The sequence below is a fragment of the Dipodomys merriami genome, unplaced genomic scaffold (genome assembly GCF_024711535.1).
Source record: "Dipodomys merriami isolate MVZ:Mamm:240054 unplaced genomic scaffold, mDipMer1.0.p SCAF_137, whole genome shotgun sequence".
NCBI classification, from domain to species: Eukaryota; Metazoa; Chordata; class Mammalia; order Rodentia; family Heteromyidae; genus Dipodomys; species Dipodomys merriami.
The window spans coordinates 1444334-1468594 of NW_027202682.1; the positions used below are offsets into that span (position 1 = coordinate 1444334).

General features: G+C 67.5%; 3 protein-coding genes across 3 annotated transcripts; 1 reads left to right on the plus strand and 2 right to left on the minus strand.

The window, feature by feature from the left end:
* The first annotated feature begins 537 nt into the window (after positions 1 to 537).
* On the plus strand, positions 538 to 1632 carry Sstr5 (somatostatin receptor 5). Its single transcript, XM_070019700.1, has one exon. The coding sequence runs from the start codon at positions 538 to 540 to the stop codon at positions 1630 to 1632; it is 1095 nt and encodes a 364-aa protein (XP_069875801.1).
* Positions 1633 to 7131: 5499 nt separating this feature from the next.
* Positions 7132 to 8102, minus strand: C1qtnf8 (C1q and TNF related 8). The gene is given in 4 exon segments (XM_070019701.1): positions 7132 to 7346; positions 7349 to 7467; positions 7469 to 7627; positions 7888 to 8102. Coding segments are annotated over 4 exon segments (708 nt in total).
* Positions 8103 to 16479: 8377 nt separating this feature from the next.
* On the minus strand, positions 16480 to 20438 carry Tekt4 (tektin 4). Its single transcript, XM_070019702.1, has 6 exons — positions 19792 to 20438; positions 19353 to 19423; positions 18970 to 19113; positions 18628 to 18850; positions 17349 to 17503; positions 16480 to 16722 (listed from the first exon to the last, which is right to left on the minus strand). The coding sequence occupies exons 1-6, from the start codon at positions 20323 to 20325 to the stop codon at positions 16506 to 16508; spliced, it is 1344 nt and encodes a 447-aa protein (XP_069875803.1). The 5' UTR covers positions 20326 to 20438; the 3' UTR covers positions 16480 to 16505.
* Between the last annotated feature and the right edge of the window lie 3823 nt (positions 20439 to 24261).

Here is a 24261-nt window from a genome sequence, read left to right on the forward strand (position 1 = left end):
CCCGAGTGCACTGACCATCCCCCGAGTGTGCTGACCATCCCCCGAGTGCACTGACCATCCCCCGAGTGTGCTGACCATCCCCCGAGTGCACTGACCATCCCCCGAGTGAGCTGACCATCCCCGAGTGTGCTGACCATCCCCCGAGGAGTGTGCTGACCATCCCCTGAGTGAGCTGACCATCCCCCGAGTGTGCTGACCATCCCCCGAGTGTGCTGACCATCCCCCGAGTGAGCTGACCATCCCCCGAGTGTGCTGACCATCCCCTGAGGAGTGTGCTGACCATCCTGCAAGTGTGCTGACCATCCCCCGAGTGAGCTGACCATCCCCCGAGTCTGCTGACCATCCCCCGAGTGAGCTGACCATCCCCCGAGTGTGCTGACCATCCCCCGAGGAGTGTGTTGACCATTCCCCGAGTGAGCTGACCATCCCCCAAGTGAGCTGACCATCCCCCGAGTGAGCTGACCATCCCCGAGTGTGCTGACCGTCCCCTTCTCTTACAGGACAGACGCAGGTTGGGACTCGGCCTTGGGCAGCACCATGGAGCCCTTGTTTCCGGCTGGAGCCCTGGGCTGGAATGCCTCCTCGGCCCTTGGAGGTGGCCACAACCAGACGGTGGCCGGGCCGGCGCCCTCGGCCGGGGCGCGGGCGGTGCTGGTGCCGGTGCTGTACCTGCTGGTGTGCGCGGTGGGGCTGGGCGGCAACACGCTGGTCATCTACGTGGTGCTGCGCCACGCCAAGATGAAGACGGTCACCAACGTGTACATCCTCAACCTGGCTGTGGCCGACGTGCTGCTCATGGCCGGCCTGCCCTTCCTGGCCACGCAGAACGCCGTCTCCTACTGGCCCTTTGGCCACGTCCTGTGCCGCCTGGTCATGACGCTGGACGGCGTCAACCAGTTCACCAGCATCTTCTGCCTGACCGTCATGAGCGTGGACCGCTACCTGGCGGTGGTCCACCCGCTGCGCTCCGCCCGCTGGCGCCGGCCCCGGGTGGCCAAGCTGGCCAGCGCCGCCATCTGGGCCTTCTCCCTGCTCATGGCTCTGCCGCTGCTGGTCTTCGCGGACGTCCAGGAGGGCTGGGGCACCTGCAACCTCAGCTGGCCGGAGCCCGTGGGGCTGTGGGGCGCGGCCTTCATCACCTACACCTCCGTGCTGGGCTTCTTCGGGCCGCTGCTGGTCATCTGCCTCTGCTACCTGCTCATCGTGGCCAAGGTGAAGGCGGCGGGCTCGCGTGCGGGCTGTGCCCGGCGCCGGCGCTCCGAGCGCCGGGTGACGCGCATGGTGCTGGTGGTGGTGGCGGTGTTCGTGGGCTGCTGGCTGCCCTTCTTCATCGTCAACATCGTCAACCTGGCCTTCGCGCTGCCCGAGGAGCCCGCCTCCGCCGGCCTCTACTTCTTCGTGGTGGTCCTGTCCTACGCCAACAGCTGCGCCAACCCTCTGCTCTACGGCTTCCTCTCTGACAACTTCCGCCAGAGCTTCCGGAAGGTTCTGTGCCTCCGCAGAGGCTACGGTGCCGAGGACGCAGACGCTGCCACCGAGCCACGGCCGGACAAGAGCGGGCGGCCGCCGGCCAGCACGCAGGCGCCCCGGGGCCGCGAGGCTGACGGACGCATGCAGACCAGCACACTGTGAGGCCTTCCGCCATCCAGCCTGGGGAGCCGGCGGCCTCCAGATCGTGGGGTGCGCTTCGGGGTCCTCAGAGGGGCCATGAAGACGGGCCCAGGCTGTGGGTGGACACAGGTCAAGGTGTGGGGGCTGGTCAGCTGCCCCTCAGCCTGCTGTGCTAGGCTGGGGGCTCGGAGAAGGGACACCGGCCTGCCCGAAGTGCCCAGCGCCTCCGCTCCCACCCCGGCCTGACCCCGCCAGCCTCCCGGGATGGGGGAAGCGCCCCCGCGAGGGCTCTGACCAACGCTGTGAACTGGTGACTGCACCCCAGGCCGGGCTGGACCTGCCCGGCCCCCGCGTGTCGCCCGCGCCCCTCATCGCGGGGCCACACGGTCAGTCCCGGGTGCTGCCCTCTGAAGAGAAGCAGCCCCACGGCCCCTGCGGCTACGTGGGGGACGGGCACAGGACCGCGGCCGGCCCTGGGGCAGCCAGTGCCCACTGGAACCCCCGAGGGCCCGCCCTGGGGCAGCCAGTGCCCAGGAACCCCCAAGGTACCTGCTAGAGCCCCCGGAGCCTGCCTGCACCCCCACCCGACACACCACTCCTGGTCCAGCCAGGGTGGCCCCTCTGACCCCGGGCCTCCACGGTGGAGGTGAGGGGCAGACCCCGGAGCGAGCTGTGCACGCAGCAAACACCAGCCAGCGCCGATCCTGGGGAGCCTGCCCCCTCCCATCCCGGCCACAGCCCCCCAAGAACCCCAGTCACACCCCGCTGGGGTCCCCAGCACCTCAGGCTGCTGAAGCTGCCAGGAGAAGACGCAGGAGTATGAGTTGGGGATCCCCCACCCCGCCGGATGAGGCCAGCCGCACCCCCACCGCTGCCCCCCAGCCCCGGAGCCTGACCACACGGACTGGGCAGGGCTGGGACCCAGCAGAGCCCGGCCCCGGTGCACGCTCTTGTGAGGAGGCCGCTCCCCGATACACGAGAGAATAAATGTTTGATTCTTTCCCAGAGCAAACACTGAGGAGACAAGGCACACTGAAGCGTTCTGGGAGAATGAGGCGACCCTGAGTGGCCCTGACCAGCCCAGCCCAGCCCGCCCGCCCGCCCCGGGACACCAGGCCTTCCCCAGCCCAGCCCCTGCCTGTCCCGGGACACCAGGCCTTCCCCAGCCCCTGCCCGCCCGCCCCGGGACACCAGGCCTTCCCCAGCCCAGCCCCTGCCTGCCCCGGGACACCAGGCCTTCCCCAGCCCAGCCCCTGCCTGCCCCGGGACACCAGGCCTTCCCCAGCCCAGCCGGCCCCAGGACACCTGGGCTCCAGATGCAGGTGGGGCTCAGCCAGGCTTCCCTTTCAATGTAGAACTCCTCACTTGGGGTGAGAACAAGGGTGAAGAGAACTGCGGAGTTTTGTTGAGTAACAGTAGGCCCACAGGCAAGCAGCAAAAAGCAGACCAGCAGAAGGGCAGGGGCAGCCTCTCTCCCGCGGAGAGACGCACACTGACACAGTCCCTGGGCTGCGGGAATTTCTAGGGCAAGGCTTCGACGTGATGGAAAGATATGCGCTTTGTCTTTGCTCTCACCACACCGGGTGTTGCTTTCTGAGTTTCCCATCAAACAGCTCCTTCTCCGTGGGGTGAGGAGGTGCCCTGCTGTCTGCCTTTTGGGGCGTGTGGCTTACGTTGGGCCACATTTCTCCCAGGAAGGCATACGTCCTGACAGACAGTGCTCATTCTTGGGGCGAGGAATGCGCCCTCAGGAAGGGACGCATCCTGTTGTCTCTTTTCGAAGCAAGGACGGCTCTCCTGTGTTTCTAAAAACCACCTTTCTGAGCTGCCTCCACCAGGTCTCAGTTCCGAGTTACCGCCTCACGTTCCCCTGAATGACTCTGGTCCCTTCCTCTCAGGGAAGCCTGTGAAGGAACACGTCCTGTAGTTGCTGTAAGCTCACAGTCCCACACTTTCCCGAGTCGATCGGGCTTCGTTTCCCCCACGATGGCTTTGTGGGTAGATGGCCTTACGCTTGAGTCTGGACTCCTGGTGGCCATTTTCCATCTTCACGCCCCCTAGCTGTCCGCCTCCAGCCCAGAGCCCAGGTCAGCTTTGACTCAAGACTCTGTGGGGAGTCTAGACGTGAGCCCGCGTCCCCTCACCCCCCCCGGGGGACCCCAGCCTACAGGAGGAACCCAGCTGTGTGGAGGGAGGGAGAGGTGTCTGGACCCGCTCTTCATGGGGCCTGGGGTCTCCCCCATCCTGCCACGTCTCCGGCCCGAGCCCATGTGCCCGCAGCCCCGTCGGGACCCCGGCCTCGGGGGCGCCACGCTCCTCTGGGGCGGGCCTGCCGGTGGAGGCTCCGTGCGGGTCGGCCTCCGCGGGGTGGCCAGCGTGCTGAACCTGGGCCACCGGGGTGGACAGGCCGCCTGGCCCTGTGGCGGATGGGATGGGGCCCCAAGAGCACAGTCCTTGGTGAAATCGGTCCCCTGGCAGGGCCACCGCGAAGAGAGAGAGACCCCAGAGTGTTCCGAGGAGCCTGCGGGGTGTTCTGGAAGGTTCTATGGTGAATGTATGTCCTGGGAACACTGCCTGGTATGTGTAGACACATGCACCCAGGGCCCCAAGGGGACAGAGTCAGCAACCAGGGCCCAGACACCCCCTAAGGCGTCCGGCGGGAGGCCACGGGCGGATCTGCGCAGGGACACGGGCCTCCACGCCAGCCCGGGGGCACAGGGTGGCGCGGAGCACCGGGCTGCGGCTGCGGCGTGCAGGGCCACAGAGCAAACATCCTGGGTGGCCAGCTTTATGGTCTCTGTCCGCCTCGATGGGTTTTATGGGCCGCCAGGCTCCAGCGCTCAAGTGACCTTGCTCAGGAAATCCGGCCTGCAGGGCAGGGCCGAGGATGGGGGATGGAGGTGTCTGTTTGCTGGGTGGGGTGGGGTGCAGGCGGGGGGGGCTGCCGTAGCCGCCACCGGCTCCGGCTGAGGGCACCAACACCCCCATCACAGGGGAGCCCGGGGACCCCCACCCCGTTTCCTGGGGCCTGTGCCCCGAGCTCCAGTGCTGAGGGTGTGGGGAGGGCGGGCTGGGGGCCGGGCCTGCTGGGCGCAGCGCGTGCCGGGTGGTCTTGGGCCCCGGTGGGTAGCGGGTCACAGCATTTCACCGGGCATCGTGGCCTCCGGTGTAGTGGGCTTGGCAGTTTCCCGACTCCCACCCCGCGGTGGCAGCGACCCTCCCCTGGCCGCTTGTGCTCCGTGAAGGTTGGGGACAGGTGGCAGGGGGGTCTGCCCGCGTCCCGGCCGCGCTGGAGGTGGGGGCTGGGAGGCTTCTCCGTGGTAGAGACGCCACCTGGCGCCCAACACGTTGCCTCCGTCCTCCTACAAGCGTTACCCGTGATAGCCAAGGGGCAGCCCGGACGAATGCCGGCTGCCCGAGGCGCGAGGAGGGGTCGGGCGCTGACCCCTAGCTCCCGGGACTCCGGGACAGCTCAGGGGCAGCAGGGCCCCGGGACTGCCGCAGCCCCCCGCTTCCCCAGGGCTGGAGCGCGGGGTGCAGCCTGGGGATGCATTGAACAGCTCCCACCGACCACCCCCAGTGGAGCGCTCCACGCGGTGCGAGTTCCGCGTGGTGATGTAGTTGTATTTTTGTATTGGAATTCCAGTGTGGGGGCCTGTCCCCCGGCCCACTCGGGCCTCTGGACGCTGGCGGGCCCGTGCACGGGCACACGTGTGGGTCCCAGTGCTCTCCTGGCCAGGAGCGCGGTGCTGATTAAATCAGCATGCACAGCTGGGCGGTGGGGGGGCTCCCCCCATCTCCCGGTTGCTGGGGCCTGGTGGAGCCCAGGGCAAGGTTGGCATTGATTGTCTCCTCTTCGCAAGGACAGCGGCCTTATCGCTCGGCCTCCCTCCGGCGTCTGTCTCTGCAGAGCAACCCCCATCCTGACTCTAGCTTGGCCTCTTCCAGATCTTTTTTTTTTTTTTTTGCATTTTGAGTCCCTTGCGGCCTCCAGAAAGAAGAGCCTCCCTCCCTCCCCGTCCGTCCATGTCTGCCCACGCCGGTGCCGTGGACCCGCTGGACCTGTGACATTTGCTCTTGTGGCTGCAGCCGGAGCGGCTCCCGGGCCGCTGGGAGAGGAAGGGGGCCTCCACCCACCTCGCAGTCACCTGGGAGAGACTGAGGCACAAAGGGAGGACGCGGGACGGAGCAGACGCGGCCCAGGCGCGGGCGTGCGGGCGGCAGCGTCACCGTGGCGGGCATTCCACACTCGAGCCACGTCTCCACGGCCGTCTGTTGCTGGTTTATTTGGAAGTGAGGGTTAAGCATTTGTCTGCCGTGGCTGTTCCGCGCTCTCTCCGGTCTCCGCCTCCTGAGCAGCTGGGGCGCAGGTGTGCCCCAGTGGCTTTTCTTCAGTCTCTTCTTCGATCAAACCTGGGCCCAGGGCTCTGCCACCCAGCCACCTTCCGCCCCGAAGGATGGGCCTTCGGGAACACCCCTTCCAAAACAGGGGTCCACCCTCGGGAAAAGCACGCTCCTTTGCAAACGCTTTGGTGATCGCGGAGTCATTTTAGCACACGTCCTCTCTCGGTGTGTGCGTCTTGCTTATCATATCCTTGCAGGAGTGGGATGGCTCACACCTCCTTGGGGGGCTCAGATTGAGAGGCTCGAGGTCTGAGGCCAACCTGGGCATGCACAGACCATGACGGTCATCCCAGCCGAGCGGGAGGCTGGAATCAGGAGCATGGCAGGTCCTGCACATCCCAAGCAGAAAAGCCAGCGAGGCTCCCTCTCATGGAGAAAGCTGGAGGTGCTCAATCAGCAGGGAGATGAAGACCTGGCGGAGGGGGCAGGGCCGGCACAGGAGCCCAGGAGTCCCCGCCCCTTCCTATTTGGGCGCCTTGGTCTCTACGGGGTCCTCTGCCCCGGGCTTCCCATTCGTGCAGGCAATGGGTGTGGATGCCCGCAGGTTGCCTGGCGCCGGGGCAGCTCCAGCCATTGCAGCCAGGCCCAAGCCCAGGGCCCAGGGCCAAAGTGCAGCGTGAGCGGCTCCCACGGCCGCCTCGGGGGCTGGGCTGCCCCCGGCAGGGCCAAGGAGGGTCGGTGAGAGTGCAATCAGGGCAGCCGGGGGCGTGGCCATCTCAACGGCTTCCGTGTGAAGGTGATGGACGGAGGACGTGAGCCCAGCAGGGCCACGGGTGTCCTTGCAGGGGGTCACGGCCCAGTCACCGCACCGCCGTGGGCCCTGCTGCCACACAGGCCCAGTGCGGCCCAGGCGTGGGGCGGACCCCATGGGCCCGACCCCAGGCCGGCGCCCTTGGAGGCCCTACTTCCTGACAGACAGAGGACCCTGCAAGCGTCACTCACCCCGTGCTCTCCCAGGACCAGCCCCCCCCCCAGCCCTGCGCGGCGGCGCGTGGCCGACCCACAGAGGTAAGCCATGGATCCACCCGGCTCCTGTGGCAGCCAACCACCACACACAGCTGGAAGTTGGGCATTTATTCTGCTCTGGGTCTGGGGGGGGGTTGGGGGGTATGGCCTCTAGAGCAGGGTGGCGGGGGCCACCAGGTGGCCGCTGAAGGTGACGTACAGGTCTCCAGCCTCCCCGTAGACGGCGCTGCCGGCGGCCAGCGGCAGCAGCAGGCTCTGGGCCTGCATGCGGCTGCGCTTGCTGGGCTGCGCGTACAGCATGGCCGCGGGCCGCTGGTCCAGCATGATGTGCAGGTAGGCCTCCTTGTAGCTCCAGGTGTGCAGTGCAGGCTCAGGAAGTAGACGCCGGGCACGGTGCAGCGGAAGCGGCCCGCGGCCAGGTCGAAGGCAGCGTCCACGTTCACCAGCGCTGTGTCGAAGGGCACCGCCCGGAAGCCGTCCGCGCTGCAGCCCCTCGCGCCGGCCCACCGCGAAGGCCGTGTGGGGGCACCGGCAGGGGGTACCCGGGGGCCTCGCCTGCCCCTTCTGGCCTTTGTGGCCCGACTGCCCACAGGGTCCCTGAAGACCCCCCCTACCCGCTCCGTCCTGAGCAGCCGCGGACGCCTTCCTGGCCCTTCTCTCCTGCAGGGGAGCGGGCGGAAGCTGCAGGTCAGGGGCCAGGCCGGGTCAACGGCTGACCTTCACCTTAGTGCTTCCTGGCCTCGGTTTCCTCTGTAAGGGGGTCTAGCCCTGCCCCTCAGGCAGACCATGAGATGCCACTGCACACGCTATGGCCTAGGTGGTGGTCATGGGGCCGGTGGGAGCAGGGAGCATGTGTGGACCAGCCCCTGGGCCCCGCCTAGGGGGATCTGCACCCCGGATGACCACTCACCTTTGAGGATGGTGATGTCGATGGTGGGGCGCACGCGGGGAGGTCCTGCCCACGGGTCTCCGGCGCTCGCCCGGGCATCCGGCCTGGAGGCCACAGCCGGGGACCTGGCCTGGTGGCAGCAGGGCACACAGGGCTGACCCAGAAGCCCCAGGCCCGTCCAGGCTCCCACGGGCAGCACCAGGGCCAGGACCATGAGGCCCGGGCCTGCCATCACAGTCAGACCTGCAGGGGAGGGGCAGGGGAGGAGGAGAGGCCCTGGGGGGGTCACGTGCCCACTGTGCCCTTCCCTGGATCAGGAGATGACTAGAGGCCCCTTAGCTGGACGGTCAGGAAGCCAGGGCAGCTCTGTCCGCCCACCTCCCAGGCTCCTATGGGCTAGGCAGAGCCACGGTGGGCGTGGCCACCATGGGGTGGGCGTGGCCACCATGGGGTGGGCGTGGCCACCATGGGGTGGGCGTGGCCACCATGGGGTGGGCGTGGTCACCATGGGATGGGCGTGGCCACCATGGGACAGGCTCTCTCAGGAAGTTCTTCAGGCTCTTCCAGGAAGGGCAGGCCCTCAGAGCTGGCCCTGGGGGAGACCTTTTCTGAGGCCCAGCCTAGGGGACAGGCCGCCCCCATCCTAGCAGACACAGAAGAGGCTCAGGACGCTGGAGTGTGTGTGGGAATAGTCTGTAGCTCCCGCTCTGGGCCTCCCCTCCAGAGGAGCCCCAGGAACGGGGTCACAGATCAGTGAGGCCACCAGAACAAGACCCCGCTCCACACGGCCCTCGGTCTGGGCCTCCGTTTCCTTCCTGGCCAGGGGCCCTGCCTGGTTTCACAAGCAGCATCGGGGGCTGCAGGATCTCTTTCTGGGCAGCAGGCCAGGTCAACCCCCCGGGGCTTCCCTGTGGCCTCTGCTGGGTGCAGACCCACCCCGCCCCCAGGAAGCCTGCAAACTTGAGGCTATGTCCAAGCCCCCCCAGAACTCCCAGACCTGACCCAGCTGGCCGGGCCAGAGAGCCAGGCCCGTGTCCTTCCAGGTGAGCCAGGCAGCAGCCCCACGGGAGACACACTGCACCCTGACCCTCTCACCCCTGCAGCTCGGGGTCCCCCATGGAGGAGGGGGTCCCCCTCACCCCTGCAGCTTGGGGGTCCCCTGTGGAGGAGGGGGGTCCCCGCTCACCCCTGCAGCTCGGGGTCCCCCGTGGAGGAGGGGGTCCCCGCTCACCCCTGCAGCTCGGGGTCCCCCATGGAGGAGGGGGGTCCCCGCTCACCCCTGCAGCTCGGGGTCCCCCGTGGAGGAGGGGGTCCCCGCTCACCCCTGCAGCTCGGGGTCCCCCGTGGAGGAGGGGGTCCCCGCGTGCCGTGAAGACCCGCACCCCCGGCTCCCTCCCTGTTACCGTCTCCCTTAGAGCGCGGCCGCTGTCCTGCTGTCCCAGCTCCGTGCTCAGCTGCCCGCCAAAGGGGCCTTTCATGGGCCTGGGCGCCGGTGGCTTCCTGTGCTCTGTCCAAGGCCCACAGGCCAGGCTGAGGGCCAGCGCGTGGAGCGGTGGAGCAGTGGGAAGCGTGCTCCGCGCCCTCCCTCCATCCACCACCTGCTCTGGGGCGGTGCGGCCGGCCTGGGCCTCCAGGGTCCTCCTGCCAGCCGCCCCCCCCTGCCCCCCAGCCCCACCCCCACCCCCGCCCCTGCCCCCCACCCGCACCACCTGCCCCCTGCCCGTGGGTGGCTCTGGGTTTGCCAGGCCCCGGCTGGCTACAGTTGGAGTGGTGCCTGGGACTGGCGTCTCCTCCACCGCAGGGGCTGGAGCCCGCTGCCCGCTTGGGGCGGGGAGAAGTCTAGGGGAGGGGGACCCAGGCACCAGGCTAGCTTGGCCACCAACCCGTCTGGTGACGTGGTGTCTGGAGCGTGTGCATGGTCTGCTACAGGTATCTGCACACACACGTGCACGCACGCGCAGGCACGCACGCCGGCACACTCCCGGACACCCTGGGAGGCCCGGCAGGGCGGGCAGCGGCCCTGGGGACAGCCCAGAAAGCCGAGCAGCGGGGCGGCCTCGCGGCGCGGGCCCTGCCCCTGCCGCCTGGGGGCTGGGGGGCTTCTCCGGTGGGTGGCTCCCAGAGGAAGATGCACACCTGCTCCGAGCCTCAGTTTCCCCTTGTCAAGCAGGCTGCGCTGCAGCTCAGAAGGGACTGGAGGGGCCTCCCCTCCCCCCCCCCCGCGCCAACCCGGCACCCCGACACCCGCGAAGCTGCCCCCAGAGACAGGGGAAGGCTCCAGTCCACGGGGTGGGGGCTCCCTGGGTCCTGCCGGGGCAGGCGGGTGGGCCTGCTCCCCGCGCGGCCGGGTGTACACAGGGTGACTCAGCCGGCAGGACAGCGAGTCTCCGGACAGAAATAGCCCGGGCTCAAAGAGGCCACCCGCATCGCCGTGGCGACGGGAGTGGAGGCGGAGGCGCCCGGCCCCGGGCGCCCGGCGGTGGCCGCCCGCGCCAGCCCCAGTCCCCAGGCCACGCTCTCCTCCCTAGGGAGCTGGGGGCAGGCCCAGGCACGGCCGCTGCACCCTGGCCGCTCCCGGAGCTCCAGATCTTCCTCTGCTGGAGAGAGGCCGCTCGGGTCCTCAGCAAAGCTCAGGGCCCGGTCTCTGCCGGAGGGGGGGGCTCTCCGAAGAGGCCTGCCTGTGGACATCTTGGTAGGATCGGTGGCCAGCCAAGCGGCGCCTCCCCGCCGCGCACACCCTTTCCCCGTTGTAAAGTGTGCCCGCCGGCCATACGGGCCAGCCGGAGGCCTGAAGCCGTTAAAATGTGCGGCTCCATCTCAACTGTGCCTGCAGATCCAGCTGGGGGCATCAGAGTGTGAACTCACACCCCCCACACTCCCCCCAGAGAGTGTGAACTCACACCCCCACACTCCCCCCCAGAGTGTGAACTCACACCCCCACACTCCCCCCAGAGAGTGTGAACTCACCACCCCCCACACTCCCCCCCGAGTGTGAACTCACACCCCCACACTCCCCCCAGAGAGTGTGAACTCACACCCCCACACTCCCCCCCAGAGTGTGAACTCACACCCCACACTCCCCCCCAGTGTGAACTCACACCCCCACACTCCCCCCCAGAGTGTGAACTCACACCCCCACACTCCCCCCCCAGAGTGTGAACTCACACCCCCACACTCCCCCCCCAGAGTGTGAACTCACACCCCACACTCCCCCCCAGTGTGAACTCACACCCCCACACTCCCCCCAGAGAGTGTGAACTCACACCCCCACACTCCCCCCCAGAGTGTGAACTCACACCCCACACTCCCCCCCAGTGTGAACTCACACCCCCACACTCCCCCCAGAGTGTGAACTCACACCCCCACACTCCCCCCCCAGAGTGTGAACTCACACCCCCCACACTCCCCCCCAGTGTGAACTCACACCCCCACACTCCCCCCCAGAGTGTGAACTCACACCCCCACACTCCCCCCCCAGAGTGTGAACTCACACCCCCCACACTCCCCCCCAGTGTGAACTCACACCCCCACACTCCCCCCCAGAGTGTGAACTCACACCCCCACACTCCCCCCCAGAGAGTGTGAACTCACCACCCCCCCACACTCCCCCCCAGAGTGTGAACTCACACCCCCACACTCCCCCCAGAGAGTGTGAACTCACACCCCCACACTCCCCCCCCCAGAGTGTGAACTCACACCCCCCACACTCCCCCCAGAGAGTGTGAACTCACCACCCCCCACACTCCCCCCCCAGAGTGTGAACTCACACCCCCACACTCCCCCCCCAGAGAGTGTGAACTCACACCCCCACACTCCCCCCAGAGTGTGAACTCACACCCCCACACTCCCCCCCAGAGAGTGTGAACTCACACCCCCCACACTCCCCCCCAGAGTGTGAACTCACACCTCCACACTCCCCCCCAGAGAGTGTGAACTCACACCCCCACACTCCCCCCCAGAGAGTGTGAACTCACACCCCCACACTCCCCCCCAGAGTGTGAACTCACACCCCCACACTCCCCCCAGAGAGTGTGAGCTCACACCCCCACACTCCCCCCCCAGAGTGTGAACTCACACCCCCACACTCCCCCCAGAGAGTGTGAGCTCACACCCCCACACTCCCCCCCAGAGTGTGAACTCACACCCCCACACTCCCCCCCTGAGAGTGTGAGCTCACACCCCCCACACTCCCCCCCTGAGAGTGTGAGCTCACACCCCCACACTCCCCCCCCTGAGAGTGTGAGCTCACACCCACACACTCCCCCCCAGAGTGTGAACTCACACCCCCACACTCCCCCCCAGAGTGTGAACTCACACCCCCACACTCCCCCCCAGTGTGAACTCACACCCCCACACTCCCCCCAGAGTGTGAACTCACACCCCCACACTCCCCCCCTGAGAGTGTGAGCTCACACCCCCACACTCCCCCCCAGGGAGTGTGAACTCACACCCCCACACTCCCCCCAGAGTGTGAACTCACACCCCCACACTCCCCCCCAGAGTGTGAACTCACACCCCCACACTCCCCCAGAGTGTGAACTCACACCCCCACACTCCCCCCAGAGTGTGAACTCACACCCCCACACTCCCCCCCAGTGTGAACTCACACCCCACACACTCCCCCCAGAGTGTGAACTCACACCCCCACACTCCCCCCCAGGGAGTGTGAACTCACACCCTCCACACTCCCCCCAGAGAGTGTGAACTCACACCCCCACACTCCCCCCAGAGAGTGTGAACTCACACCCCCACACTCCCCCCTGAGAGTGTGAGCTCACACCCCCACACTCCCCCCTGAGTGTGAGCTCACACCCCCCACACTCCCCCCTGAGAGTGTGAACTCACACCCCCCACACTCCCCCCCTGAGAGTGTGAACTCACACCCCCACTCCCCCAGAGAGTGTGAGCTCACACCCCCCACACTCCCCCCGAGTGTGAACTCACACCCCCACACTCCCCCAGGGAGTGTGAACTCACACCCCCACACTCCCCCCAGAGTGTGAACTCACACCCCCCACACTCCCCCCCAGAGAGTGTGAACTCACACCCCCACACTCCCCCAGGGAGTGTGAGCTCACACCCCCACACTCCCCCCTGAGAGTGTGAACTCACACCCCCACACTCCCCCCCAGAGAGTGTGAGCTCACACCCCCACACTCCCCCCCAGAGTGTGAACTCACACCCCCACACTCCCCCCCTGAGAGTGTGAACTCACACCCCCACACTCCCCCCCAGAGTGTGAACTCACACCCCCACACTCCCCCCCAGAGTGTGAGCTCACACCCCCACACTCCCCCCCAGAGTGTGAACTCACACCCCCACACTCCCCCCAGAGTGTGAACTCACACCCCCACACTCCCCCCCCTGAGAGTGTGAACTCACACCCCCACACTCCCCCAGGGAGTGTGAGCTCACACCCCCACACTCCCCCCTGAGAGTGTGAACTCACACCCCCACACTCCCCCCCAGAGAGTGTGAGCTCACACCCCCACACTCCCCCCCAGAGTGTGAACTCACACCCCCACACTCCCCCCTGAGAGTGTAAACTCACACCCCCACACTCCCCCCCAGAGTGTGAACTCACACCCCCACACTCCCCCCCAGAGTGTGAGCTCACACCCCCACACTCCCCCCCAGAGTGTGAACTCACACCCCCACACTCCCCCCAGAGTGTGAACTCACACCCACACTCCCCCCCAGGGAGTGTGAACTCACACCCCCCACACTCCCCCCAGAGTGTGAACTCACACCCACACTCCCCCCCAGAGAGTGTGAACTCACACCCCCACACTCCCCCAGAGAGTGTGAGCTCACACCCCCACACTCCCCCCCAGAGTGTGAACTCACACCCCCACACTCCCCCCCAGAGTGTGAACTCACACCCCCACACTCCCCCAGAGTGTGAACTCACACCCCCACACTCCCCCCCAGAGTGTGAACTCACACCCCCACACTCCCCCAGAGTGTGAACTCACACCCCCACACTCCCCCCCTGAGAGTGTGAACTCACACCCCCACACTCCCCCAGAGTGTGAACTCACACCCCCACACTCCCGAACTCACACCCCCACACTCCCCCCCAGAGTGTGAGCTCACACCCCCCACACTCCCCCAGAGTGTGAACTCACACCCCCCACACTCCCCCAGGGAGTGTGAGCCTCACACCCCCCCCCACTCCCCCCTGAGAGTGTGGAACTCACACCCCCCACACTCCCCCCCAGAGAGTGTGAGCTCACACCCCCACCACTCCCCCCCCAGAGTGTGAACTCACACCCCCACACTCCCCCCCTGAGAGTGTGAACTCACACCCCCACACTCCCCCCCAGAGTGTGAGCTCACACCCCCACACTCCCCCCCAGAGTGTGAGCTCACACCCCCACTCTCCCCCCCAGAGTGTGAACTCACACCCCCACACTCCCCCCAGAGTGTGAACTCACACCCCCCACACTCCCCCCCTGAGAGTGTGAACTCACACCCCCACACTCCCCCCAGGGAGTGTGAGCTCACACCCCCACACTCCCCCCTGAGAGTGTGAACTCACACCCCCACACTCCCCCCCCAGAGAGTGTGAGCTCACACCCCCACACTCCCCCTCTGAGAGTGTGAACTCACACCCCCACACTCCCCCCCCAGAGTGTGAACTCACACCCCCACACTCCCCCCCCAGAGTGTGAACTCACACCCCCACACTCCCCCCAGAGAGTGTGAGCTCACACCCCCACACTCCCCCCCCAGAGTGTGAACTCACACCCCCACACTCCCCCCAGAGTGTGAACTCACACCCCCACACTCCCCCCAGAGAGTGTGAGCTCACACCCCCACACTCCCCCCCAGAGTGTGAACTCACACCCCCACACTCCCCCCAGAGTGTGAACTCACACCCACACTCCCCCCCAGGGAGTGTGAACTCACACCCCCCACACTCCCCCCAGAGTGTGAGAACTCACACCCACACTCCCCCCCAGAGAGTGTGAACTCACACCCCCACACTCCCCCAGAGAGTGTGAGCTCACACCCCCACACTCCCCCCCAGTGTGAACTCACACCCCCACACTCCCCCCCAGAGTGTGAACTCACACCCCCACACTCCCCCCAGGGAGTGTGAACTCACACCCCCCCACACTCCCCCCCCTGAGAGTGTGAACTCACACCCCCACACTCCCCCAGAGTGTGAACTCACACCCCCACACTCCCCCCCCTGAGAGTGTGAACTCACACCCCCACACTCCCCCCAGAGTGTGAGCTCACACCCCCACACTCCCCCAGAGTGTGAACTCACACCCCCACACTCCCCCCCAGAGTGTGAGCTCACACCCCCACACTCCCCCCAGAGTGTGAGCTCACACCCCCACACTCCCCCCCAGAGTGTGAACTCACACCCCCACACTCCCCCCCAGAGTGTGAACTCACAACCCCCACACTCCCCCCAGTGTGAACTCACACCCCCACACTCCCCCAGAGTGTGAACTCACACCCCCACACTCCCCCCCGCCCCCAGCCCTCCCCCCACGCCAGCCAGAGAAGTCCTCCCGTTTTATGGGCAGCCGCAGAGAGCAGCTTTTTCCAGTCTCCTCAGGGCTGCCTGCCCGAGAGGGGCCTAGGAAGGGTGGCCTCTAGGGCTGGGAGGGGGAGGGGAGGGGGAGGGGGGAGGAGGGGGGAGGAGAGGAGAGGAGGGAGGGAGGAGGGGGGAGAGCGAGGGGAGGAGGAGGGAAGAGGGGGAGGGGAGGGGGGAGGAGGAGGGAGGGGGAGGAGGGAGGAGGAGGGGGAGGGGGAGGGAGGAGGAGGGGGAGGAGGGCGGGAGGAGGGGGAGGAGGAGCGAGGGGGAGGAGGGGGGAGGTAAGGAGGGAGGAGGAGGGGGGAGGGGAAGGAGCGGGGAGGAGGGGGAGTAGGAGGAGGGAGGAGGGGGGCTTCTGCAGTGGGTGCTGGGCACAGCGCATCCCTGCTGGGCTCCCCCTCCAGGAAAGCGCTGACCACTGCGGTAGAGCAGCATGGGTGGTGGCTGTGCGGGACGGTGTTCTCGCTCTCGCCCCTCCTCCGGGCAGTGGGGCCTTGCAGGCTCTGACCGCCCCCCCCCCCCGCACCCAAGGTTTCTGGAAGAGCAGCCCCTGTGGCCCGTGCAGCCACGGCCTCAGTGTGCACCGGAGCTGAGCGGGCGCTGCAGAGAGCAAGCCAGCCCTGTGGGCCCCCGGCCCCGCCTAACGGCCTCCCCAACCCCTGGTCTCCTGGGGTCTGAACTCAGGGCCCTGTGCTTGCTAACCAGGTGCTCTACTACTCGAGCCATGTCTCCAGACCTTTTTAGCTTCCTGGTTTGCCTGGGGCTGGCCCGGACCTCAGTCTTCCTCTCTACACCTGGCTAGGCAGTGGGTGGACACGAGGTGGGACTCTGGGTGGGACTGGGCCTGAGCGTGGTCAGCCAGGCTCGAGGCACGGGAGGTGAGGCTGGGGCTTGGGAGTACAGGGGCAGGGGGCAGCCGGCCACACTCAGGGCCGCGGGGGGCCGGCTGAGGGGGGAGGCTGGGGCCCCCGCGCCCTGGTCCTCAGCTCCGAGGCCACAGGCAGAGCCTGCCCGCGCGGACGGCCAGGAGACTCCACCGGGCCCCACACGCGCGGAAAGCTAAGGAGCTCTTTATTGCGGTTACTGGTAGCCAGCCAGCTGGAGGACGGTGGGGTAGTGGTGGCGGTGGGCCATGCACTTCTGGCGGTCGATGAAGAGGCTGTTGGCCTTGACGGCCAGGTCCTTCTCCAGGGCCATGCGGGAGTCCTCCAGGTTGCGCAGCGCCTGCTCCGCGTCCTGCAGCTTCTCCCTCAGCAGCGTGAGGGACATGTTCAGCTCCCCCACCTCACTCACCAGCCTGCAGGAGGGGAGCCGTGGCAGGGGGCAGGGGGCAGGGGGCAGGGTCCTAGTCGGCCTGGCCTTTGGAGCTGAGTGGAACGGGGGCAGGAGTTCAAGGCTGGGACATTTCAGGACACCACAAAGCGTCATCCCAAGTGTGGAGTCCAGGGGCGCGGCACAGCGGGTGCGCAGGAGGGGGCCTCCAAGCTCTCGCCCCGCCCTGCACCCCCACAGGCCCGGGAGCTGCACTGCAGCAGCACCCAGTGGCCGGGACCAGCAACGGCAGGCTGACTGCAGGAGGGAGCCGTGCTGGCCGGCCCTCGGGCCCTCAGTTTCTTGAACAAATGGAGGGGCAGGGAAGGAGGGAGACACGGAGGGGCAGAGAGGAAGAGGAAGAAGACACGCTCAGTAGTGCACCAGGACACTCGAGTTAGAGAAACAGAAGACAGGACCTGGTACGCAGGGCGGGTGGACGCCCCTGCCGCCCCCTCTGCCCTGGGACCCCGGGAGCCAGCCGGGCCGACCCAAGGCCCCCTCCACAAAGGCCAGACAAGCTGCCCTCCAGCATCAGGCCTGCACCCAGGGGAGCCCCTAGGACTCAGGGCGCCCAGCCTCGGGCGGCGAGGCTGCCGATGGGCCGCGCACCTGAACTGGGCCGTGTCTCGGCACAGCTCCACGTTGGGCCTGCGGGCGCGCTGGTACAGGCGGGTCTGGGCCACGCGCAGCGGCGCCTCCTTGTCTTTGATGGCCTGCTTCAGGTTCGAAATCTGGCGCTCCTGGTCGGTGATCTCCCGAAGCAGCTGTATCAGGGCGTTAGTGTGAGCCAGATGGGGCCGGGGCAGGCCAGTGGGGAGGGCGTGGGGGGGGTCGCCCCGGCTCCTCCCGTCCTGGCTGCGCTCAGGGGTCACGCTGTCCACGGGCACCGGCCGACTCAGGTCAGGCCGGGAAGGAAGCCTGCGGAGCTGCAGCTCTGGCCTGAGGGGCCCCAGCCCCAGCCAGGAAGCCCCAGGTCAGGGGCAGCAGAGGTCCCACTGGGAACCCAAGGTCAGAGCCCTGAGCTAGGCCCACCTAGGGGCAAGTGGGTGTGCCAACGAGGACGGTGTGCCCTGAGTGGAGAGTGCTAAGGGAGGGGCAAGGTGGGGTGGCTGTGCCCTCAATCTGTCCATGGTGGGCGTGTCCAGAGCTTTGGGGCGGGTCCTGAACTCTGGAAGGTGTGTCCCATGTGGGGTGGGCATGTCTCGGATGGGCGAGTCCCTCGCATGGTGGGCGTGTCCCCAGCGCGGCGGGCGTGTCTCCGTGGATGGGCATGTCCCCACGCGGTGGGCGTGTCCCCAGTGCAGTGGGCGTGTCTCCGTGGATGGGCGTGTCCCTAGCACGGTGGGCGTATCTCAGGGGTGGGCATGTCTCAGATGGGCGTGTCCCCAGCATGGTGGGCGTGTCCCCAGTGCAGTGGGCGTGTCTCCGTGGATGGGCGTGTCCCCAGCACGGTGGGCGTGTCCCCAGCATGGTGGGCGTGTCCCCAGTGCAGTGGGCGTGTCTCCGTGGATGGGCGCGTCTCCAGGTGGGCGTGTCCCCGTGTGGTGGGCGTGTCCCCGTGGATGGGCGTGTCCCTAGCACAGTGGGCGTATCTCAGGGGTGGGCATGTCTCAGATGGGCGTGTCCCTCGCATGGTGGGCATGTCCCCGCGCGGTGGGTGTGTCTCTTGGTGGGCGTGTCTCCAGGTGGGCGTGTCCCCGAGCAGTGGGCGTGTCTCAGTGGATGGGCATGTCCCAGCATGGTGGGACTCAGGGGTGGGTGTGTCTCCGGGTGGGCGTGTCCCCGTGCGGTGGGCGTGTCTCCGGGTGGGCGTGTCCCCGTGCGGTGGGCGTGTCTCCGGGTGGGCGTGTCCGGCGCGCCCCGCCGCCGCCGCCGCCACCGCCCTCACCTTCTGCAGGTGGAACTTCAGCTTGTTCTGCGTGTCCTCCAGCTCCTCGCAGCGGCGCTCGAAGGCCTGGTTGACCACGTCCGCCTGCACCCGCAGGTCCTCCGAGGTGTCCCGCAGGATGGAGTCGATGATCGACCGCAGGTGGACCGAGCCCAGGCGCTCGTGCTCGGCGCGGAACAGCATGTCCTGGCTGAACTTGGCCCAGGACTCGGGTGTGGAGGCGCTGCGGGGGGGGGGGGTCACGTGGGCCAGGCAGAGGACCCCGCGGCGCCCCGGCTCGTCCAGGGCGGCCCTGCCCGGCCCGGGGGGCGCCGGGCCTGGCCGTCCCGCCCGGGGCCTCACCTCTCCTCGAACTTGGTGGAGTGCAGGTGGAACCGCACTTCCGTGCAGTCGTTGTGGTAGCGCGAGCAGGCCTGGTCGATGTTGTAGGACTCCACCTTGTCCGAGAAGCCCATTTCACACACCTCCTTCTGCTCTCGGTTCAGCCTGCAGAGGACCAGGGCCGGCATGGGCCGGGACGGAGTGGCCGGGCAGGGAGCCCCAGCCCGCCTGGGCCTGCTGGGTCCAGTGCCGCCCCCCAGGTGGAGGTGCTCGGCCCCGCCCGCCGAGCGGTGACCTGGACGCCGCCCCTGCCCCCTCGGCCAGACCCCAGGCCCCCTGCCCCGGGGCGGCGCTGGGGGGTGCCCGGGTCGCCCCGCAGGCCGCCTGGGGTCCCGGTGACCCACCGTATCTGGGTCACCGCTTGCTGGATGGTCCTCTTCAGGAGCTCCTGAATATGCCGGATGAGCTCTGCTTCCTGGGAGGGCGGGGGGGGGGGGGATGAGGAGGTGGCGCCACGTGAACAGCAGAGCCCCAGCCCCTCCTCCCAGCGGGGCCCGAGGGCCACAGTCAGCAGGCACACACCAGGAGGACCTGAGGTTGGGGCCCGACCTGGCCACTGACCCCCCCCCCCCGGCTCCTTTCTACGGCCAGACAGCTGCGTTTTCTACGTATGAGCTCTCTCCCGGCCTCTGTCCGTGGGTCTGTCTGCAGCCACACTGGGATGCACAGGCCTTGGAGCCCCTGCGGCCCTAGGTGGCGCGCACGTTGCCGGCAGAGCCGCCCAGGCTCCCACCGCGCTCCCCGCGCCCCGGGACGGCCCTCCCCGGCGCCGGGCAGGGGCACCTTGAGCAGCTCCTCTTCCACGTAGTCGCGCACCAGGTCCGGGTGCTGGCGGCGATCGCGGCACTGCAGGTTGTCCATGGCGATGGAGAAGGGCAGGGCGGTGGCATCCAGGGCGCGCTCCAGCCGCAGCTTCTGGGCCAGGAGCAGGCTGGTCTCGGAGGTCAGGTCCTCCACCTCCTGCTGCAGGTTGGACTTCCAGCAGTGCATCTCCTCCAGGCGCTCGCCCACCTTGATGGTGGAGTCCTGCTGCGTGCGCTGGGCCAGCGTGCTGGTCTCCACGGCCAGCTGCTGGCTCTCCTGCCGCTGCCGCTCCGAGTGCTCGCGGTCCAAGAAGGCCTGGTGGTAGCGGGCATAGGAGTTCTGGTACCACTCGTCCATCAGGTACTTGGCCGTGCGGAAGCCGGCGGTGGCCAGGCCCGAGGACGAGTGCTCGCCCGTGTTGCAGGCCACATGGTAGAGCTTGGGCGGCAGCTCACACGGGCTGATGGTCTGCGGGGCCGGCTGCTTCGTCAGGAGCACATCGGTCTGGGCCATGGTGCCAGCCGCCTGGTGGGGCAGGGGTGGGGACCAAGGGGGAAAGTCTCCGGGCAGTCAGCCAGGCTCGGTCAGCGGGGGCAGTGCCAGCCACTGTCCGGGGGCTATGGGCCTCCTGGTCGCCCCAGTGACAGTGTACACACTAAGGGCCTGTGGTTGCTGGGCGACAACAAGGGACATTCAGGGACAGAACTGTTATCTTAAAGGGCCAGGCGGGGCCCTGGCGTTCCATCCCCACCCCAGCTGTGGTCCAAGTGGCTGCCCGGGGGCCATGTCCCATGGTGTGTGTGGGGGGGGGGGGTCCCGGGAGCCAGTCCCAGGCCTCCGTGGCCCTGTCCTTGGGGTCTGGGCAGGAAGGGGTCCTGCGGCCCTTGGTGCTCCGTCCCTCCTGTGTGTCCCCCTGTCCTTCTATTCCCGGTCTTCCCTGAGCGCAGGGCTGTCCACCTGGGCCGTCTGGCCCTGCTGGGGTGGAGCAGCTGGGACTGTGGCCTTGGAACCTACAGCCCAGGTGGAGAGGTCTCAATCCCGCCCCCACCACCCCAGCCCCAGGTCCCCATCACCCCATCCACGGGCACGGAGGCCTTCCCTCAGTCCTGGAGGACAGGGCCCAGCTCCCGCCTCAGCCCCGGGCAGTGCCTGCTGGGACCTGGCTACATCTGCCCCTGGGGCCAGATGCCCCCCTCCCCCAGCCTCTGAGGGGGGTCTGGAGTCAGACACCAGCCCTAGCTCACCAGAAAGAGGCAGGTCCTGTTCTGGGCAGCCTGGCTGAGATCAACTGGACAGGGACCACTTCCTGGGGCAATACCCAACATGCCCAACAGAGGGCGCCAATGGCCGCAGAATGTTCCAGACACTTGTTCTTCAGGATGCTCTGACCTGAGCCCCACAACTCCTCTGGTCTCCACTTTTCCAGAGATGCCCCCAAACCCAGTCCTCCTAACAGAAAATACAGCCCCCTACCTCAACACGTCTCTCCACCCAGCCCCAAACCCAGTCCTCCCAAGAGAAAATACACCCGGGACCCCAACACAAGTCCCTCTGCCCGGGCCCAAGCATTGCTCTTCCAGCTCAGCCACCGACCCCAGGCCCTGGCCTCCTTGTAGCCCTGGGGGCTTGTCCTCCTCATGTCCCTCCCCCATCAGGACTCCCAGTGGCCAGCCCCTCAGGCCTGGCTGATGTGAACTCCCAGCAGGAGACCTCATAGATAACACAGGGCCTAGTCAACATGGCCTTGGAGCAGGGCTCAGCGGTTCACACCATAACATAGACACTTGTGAGGCAGAGATTGGGGATGAAGGTTCAAAGCCAGCCCGAGCATCAGGCAGTGTGAGAGGCTCCATCTCAACCATGGCTGAGTCTGGCACTGCACGCCCCTCACCCCCAGCAACACAGGCAACGCAGTGGGAGTGCAGCCCAGGCACAAAGTGAGACCCTCCCTCGAAAATAACCAGTACCAAAAGGGGCTGGAGCTGTTGCCCCAGTGGCAGAGCCCCCGACTGGCGAGCACAAGGCCCAGAGTTCCGTTCCCAGCGCTAACAAACCAAAAATGAATAATGAATGTGGGCTTGGAGGCCAGCAGTCCAGAGACTGGGCCGGGGCCTTCAGGCACGGGAGGCTGGCCACGGCGGGGCCCGAGGCACGCTCCAGATCCGCCGTGACTCGGTTTCCTCAGGGGGCATTGGCCAGCACGTCTGTCTTGTGTTCTGTCTGGAGCCTGCATTTCTAATGCCGTCTTTCCTTACGCCAGGGCTGCGGATGGCTGGCGGAGTTTGCTCCGGCCCTCTGCCTCTGTGACCAGGGACTCCTAGGCTAGCCAGGAAAGTCGAGTCTCCCCGAGACTCCCCGGTGACAGGACTTCCCCGAAGCAGATGAGATGCGCTCACTGGGTGAGCTGGGTGCGGGGAGCTCCTGACCTGCCAGACCTGCCAGGCTGATTCCCGCCCGGAGGAAGGGGCTGCGGCCACTGGATGCTGGACAGCTACGGAAGGCAGAGGGCCCAGCCGGGCTGGGCCGGGGAGGGGCAGAGCTGGGCTGAGCGAGTCAGGTGGCACTCAGGTTTTCTGGATTTGTTTTCAACTTGTTTCTGAGATGGAAAAACGGAGTCCCAGGACGTGCCGAGGTTCTAGAAGAAAGGAACGCAGAGCGCCCTCCCTAGCTGCCTGGGGACCTGTGTCCCAGGGAACAGGCATCCCCCTCCCAGGGCACCCCCAGAGGACACAGACCAGGCCTCCCCTGCCCACCCGAGGCCCATGGGGCCTGCACACCCCACCAGCCCCCGCTCCAGAGATGGGGGCCACAGGGTCAGCCCGGGGGTCACTGCTGGCCCTGGAGTGGTGAGGGTCAGTCCAGGGGGTCACTGCTGGCCCTGGGGTGGTGAGGGTCAGTCCAGGGGGTCACTGCTGGCCCTGGGGTGGTGAGGGTCAGTCCAGGGGGTCACTGCTGGCCCTGGGGTGGTGAGGGTCAGTCCAGGGGGTCACTGCTGGCTCTGGGGTGGTGAGGGTCAGCCTGGGGGTCACTGCTGGCCCTGGGGTGGTGAGGGTCAGCCTGGGGGTCACTGCTGGCCCTGGGGTGGTGAGGGTCAGCCTGGGGGTCACTGCTGGCCCTGGGGTGGTGAGGGTCAGCCTGGGGGTCACTGCTGGCCCTGGGGTGGTGAGGGTCAGCCTGGGGGGTCACTGCTGGCCCTGGGGTGGTGGCTGCCACGCATGCCCTGTGACAGGGTCCCTCAACAGGGACACCCAGGAGCCTCCAGGGACCCTGGCCCTGATGCCCTCCTTGCCCAGTGGCCTGCTGGCCCCTGGCCTCAGGCCAGCCTGGAGGGGGCAGCAGGCTGACCTTGGTGCCAGGGCAGGGAGGTCCCCAGCCCTGGAACTGAACGCACGAGGCCGGCGACCTCAGCCCGGCCTGCAAACCTTCCTGTGAACATCTTTTTTTCTTTCTCTTTTTTACAAAGAAGCATTTGTTAGCATATGCCGACGGAATGAGCGTGACCATCCTTGACCTTCGTCTGTGTGGGTCACTCTGGGACCACAGCCACTGCCCATCCCCTGGGGCTGTCCCCCGACGCGGCCCCGGGGACGGGCCTGGGTGTGGGGGACCCTGGCTGCTGAGCGCGGCCAGCTGGCTCCAAGGCCGCGGATCCTCCTCCCACTCTGTCCTCAGCCCGGGAGGTTCCAGCCGGGGACGGGAGCATGTCACCTCTGCTCAGCCTCACAGCCTCCTCTGGTGACAAGTGCATCCTGGGAGCCCTGGGAGGCTGAGACGGGACAAGGTCACACAGAGGTGATGGAGCTGGTGGAGGACAAGGCCATCTGGCCGCCAGGACCCCTGGGCCTGCCCTGCCCCGCCCCCGGCCCTCCTGGAATCACTTGACTGGAGTGGAGTAGACCCCACGAGCGTCCATGTCACACCCCACGGCTCTGGTGGGGAGGGCGCATCGGCTGGAAACGCCCAGAGCCGGCCCTGCAGTACAGAGTCGGTGCTACGGGGGGAGGGGGGCTGGTGAGGACTGGAGGGTTCTGGGTCCCTGCCTGGGGGGGGGGGCTGGTGAGGACTGGAGGGTCCTGGGTCCCTGCCTGGGGGGGGGGGCTGGTGAGGACTGGAGGGTTCTGGGTCCCTGCCTGGGGGGGGGGGCTGGTGAGGACTGGAGGGTCCTGGGTCCCTGCCTGGGGGGGGGGCTGGTGAGGACTGGAGGGTCCTGGGTCCCTGCCTGGGGGCGGGGGGGGGCTGGTGAGGACTGGAGGGTCCTGGGTCCCTGCCTGGGGGCGGGGGGGGGCTGGTGAGGACTGGAGGGTCCTGGGTCCCTGCCTGGGGGCGGGGGGGGGCTGGTGAGGACTGGAGGGTCCTGGGTCCCTGCCTGGGGGGGGGCTGGTGAGGACTGGAGGGTCCTGGGTCCCTGCCTGGGGGGGCGCTGGCTGTCCAGGCAGCCCTGTCTACCGC

What these genes read in the sequence shown, in the direction of transcription:
- Sstr5 (XM_070019700.1), top strand. Translation starts at nt 538, where the DNA reads ATGGAGCCCTTGTTTCCGGCTGGAGCCCTGGGCTGGAATGCCTCCTCG.
- Tekt4 (XM_070019702.1), bottom strand. Translation starts at nt 20,325, where the DNA reads ATGGCCCAGACCGATGTGCTCCTGACGAAGCAGCCGGCCCCGCAGACC. An exon ending in CAAGCGGTGACCCAGATACG is followed by an intron (nt 19,114 to 19,352) that starts GTGGGTCACCGG and finishes GGTCCTCTGCAG; the next exon opens with GCTGAACCGAGAGCAGAAGG. An exon ending in TCCACCAAGTTCGAGGAGAG is followed by an intron (nt 18,851 to 18,969) that starts GTGAGGCCCCGG and finishes CCCCCCCCGCAG; the next exon opens with CGCCTCCACACCCGAGTCCT.